Genomic DNA, 2297 nt, shown 5'->3' with positions numbered 1-2297 from the left:
TTAGTGGTTTTGAATTTTGAAATAGCAACATTGTGTGTGGTCTCTCATCTCCTGTACTGGACAGAAGCTCCTGTGTGGAAGGTGGATGTTGCTTTGACCAGGACTAGATCTGACAATGAGTGAAAGGAAAGGAAAGAAAAGAGACATGTTGAATGTATATAAGGAAGAGTGATTACAGTGGCTGAGCACTGTATCTACCCGGGCAAGAAAGGACCGCAGTGGAGATACAGGTTAGCTCAGCACAGAGCTTCACACACACACGAGAGAGAGAGAGAGAGAGAGAGAGAGAGAGAGAGAGAGAGAGAGAGAGAAAGCAAGGCACCCATAAACACTCTTTGTGAGGAGAATGAGTAAACTTCCCCAAGATGTCATAGGAGATATTTTTTGTCTGACTTCTTCATCAGACAAAACTCATAGATGAGAAAAGAAAGTCATTGCTTCCGTATGTGCCTGGTTTTAAAAAATGTTCTGTTGTTGTTGTTATTCTTAGTTTCCAAGTTTGGTGTCTATCAGAGATTTTTTCCATTTTGTTTTGTTTTTGTATTATTATTTTATTATTATTACTATTACTATTAATCTTTGGAGGAGAGACGTCTAAATTTCAGAGAACACAATGGATGGAATTTGCTGAGGTTCTTTCCAAGATCTAACATCCACAATCAGCTTGTGATATAAAAATGTTTTCTCTTAAAATCAAGATGAAATTATGCACTTATCCCTGAAAAGTGTTGTATATAAAGTTCTGAACCATTTTTAATTGTTTCTGAAGCTCTAAACATCATTAGCTAAAAATATTTGCATGATTTATGTAAAGTGGTTTTCCTAAATATTTTTCCTTCCACAGGTAATGAAGTCGCCAAATGTGTCCACTGTCACTGAGTTTCAGCTGCTAGGATTCCAGAACCTTCTTGAATGGCAGACACTACTCTTTACCATTTTCCTGTTCATCTATTTTCTCACAGTCACAGGGAATGTTGTCATTATTGCAGTGGTGAGCCAGGACCGGCGACTGCACTTGCCTATGTACATATTTCTCAAACACCTCTCCTTTCTGGAGATCTGTTACACATCCACGATTGTGCCCCTTCTCCTAGCCAACCTGTTCTCCTGTGGACAACCCATCTCCTTCCCTTGCTGTATGGCACAGCTTTACTTCTTTGTGTTCTTTGGGGCTACTGAGTGTTTTCTTCTGGCCATGATGGCCTATGACCGATATCTAGCCATCTGCAGCCCACTTCACTACACTTCCCTGATGAGTCCTGAGATCTGCACCAAACTCCTGGCAATCTCCTGGTTGACAGGTGTTGGCACAGGATTTCTGCCCTCCCTAATGATTTCCAGTTTGGATTTCTGTGGGCCTAACCAGATCAATCATTTCTTCTGTGACCTTCCTCCCCTCATGAATCTCTCATGTTCCAATGTGTCTGTCACCAGGATGGTCATCTTTATCTTGTCAATTGCAGTGCTATGCATTTGCTTTTTTCTTACACTTGTATCCTATGTTTTTATTGTGTTAACCATATTGAGAATTCCTTCAGGCTGTGGCCGGATGAAGACCTTTTCCACATGTGGCTCCCATTTGGCTGTTGTTACTATCTACTATGGGACCATGATCTCCATGTATGTTCGTCCCAATGACCACCTGTCACCTGAAATCAACAAGATTATTTCTGTCTTCTACACTGTGGTCACCCCATTGCTGAACCCTGTTATCTACAGCTTGAGGAATCAAGAATTTAAAGAGGCTGTTAGAAAAGTCATGAGAAAAAAGTGTGGTATCTATGGAGTAAAAGGGAAGGGAAGTTTCTTCTTTAGGTAAGGAAAATTAGCACAGAATATGCCATGGATTAAGTTTGGGAATATACGAGTGACAGGTTCAGAGTATTCAAACTTGAAGGTTACCCTTGGTACTATGTTGAATTCGAGAAGCCATAATGAATTTTTTTTTCTCATGGCCGATTGCCAACAACTGCTCAGAAAATAAATCCCTCTACCTATCATTTGGGGGGCAATTTTGTCCTTTGACACTTTCTTTCATCTTCCAATGAGAATCTAATTGTATGGTTCAAGGACATGATGATTTCAAACATTATTTTCAGATTTTACAGTAAGATTTCTCATGAGTTATACATCTTTTAAATATTGTTAGGAGACTGGGCTAATAGAGTGAATTCCTGGTGCTATTGGTGCTTCTTAAATGTTTGTGGAATGAGACTTGAGGGAGGTTCAATCAGTTAAGCATCTGACTCTTGATCTCAGCTGAGGTCTTGATCTCAGGGTCATGAGTTCAAGCCCCA

The 2297-nt window shown here is 40.1% G+C and overlaps 1 protein-coding gene across 1 annotated transcript; it reads left to right on the top strand.

The window, feature by feature from the left end:
- The first annotated feature begins 847 nt into the window (after window positions 1-847).
- Window positions 848-1819, top strand: LOC115293630 (olfactory receptor 11L1-like). Its single transcript, XM_029941312.1, has one exon. It carries the CDS (start codon window positions 848-850, stop codon window positions 1817-1819), a length of 972 nt encoding a protein of 323 aa, XP_029797172.1.
- The last annotated feature ends 478 nt before the right edge of the window (window positions 1820-2297 follow it).

This window comes from Suricata suricatta, chromosome 6, assembly GCF_006229205.1.
Source record: "Suricata suricatta isolate VVHF042 chromosome 6, meerkat_22Aug2017_6uvM2_HiC, whole genome shotgun sequence".
Taxonomy (NCBI): Eukaryota; Metazoa; Chordata; class Mammalia; order Carnivora; family Herpestidae; genus Suricata; species Suricata suricatta.
This window is presented reverse-complemented; position numbering and strand designations above follow the sequence as displayed.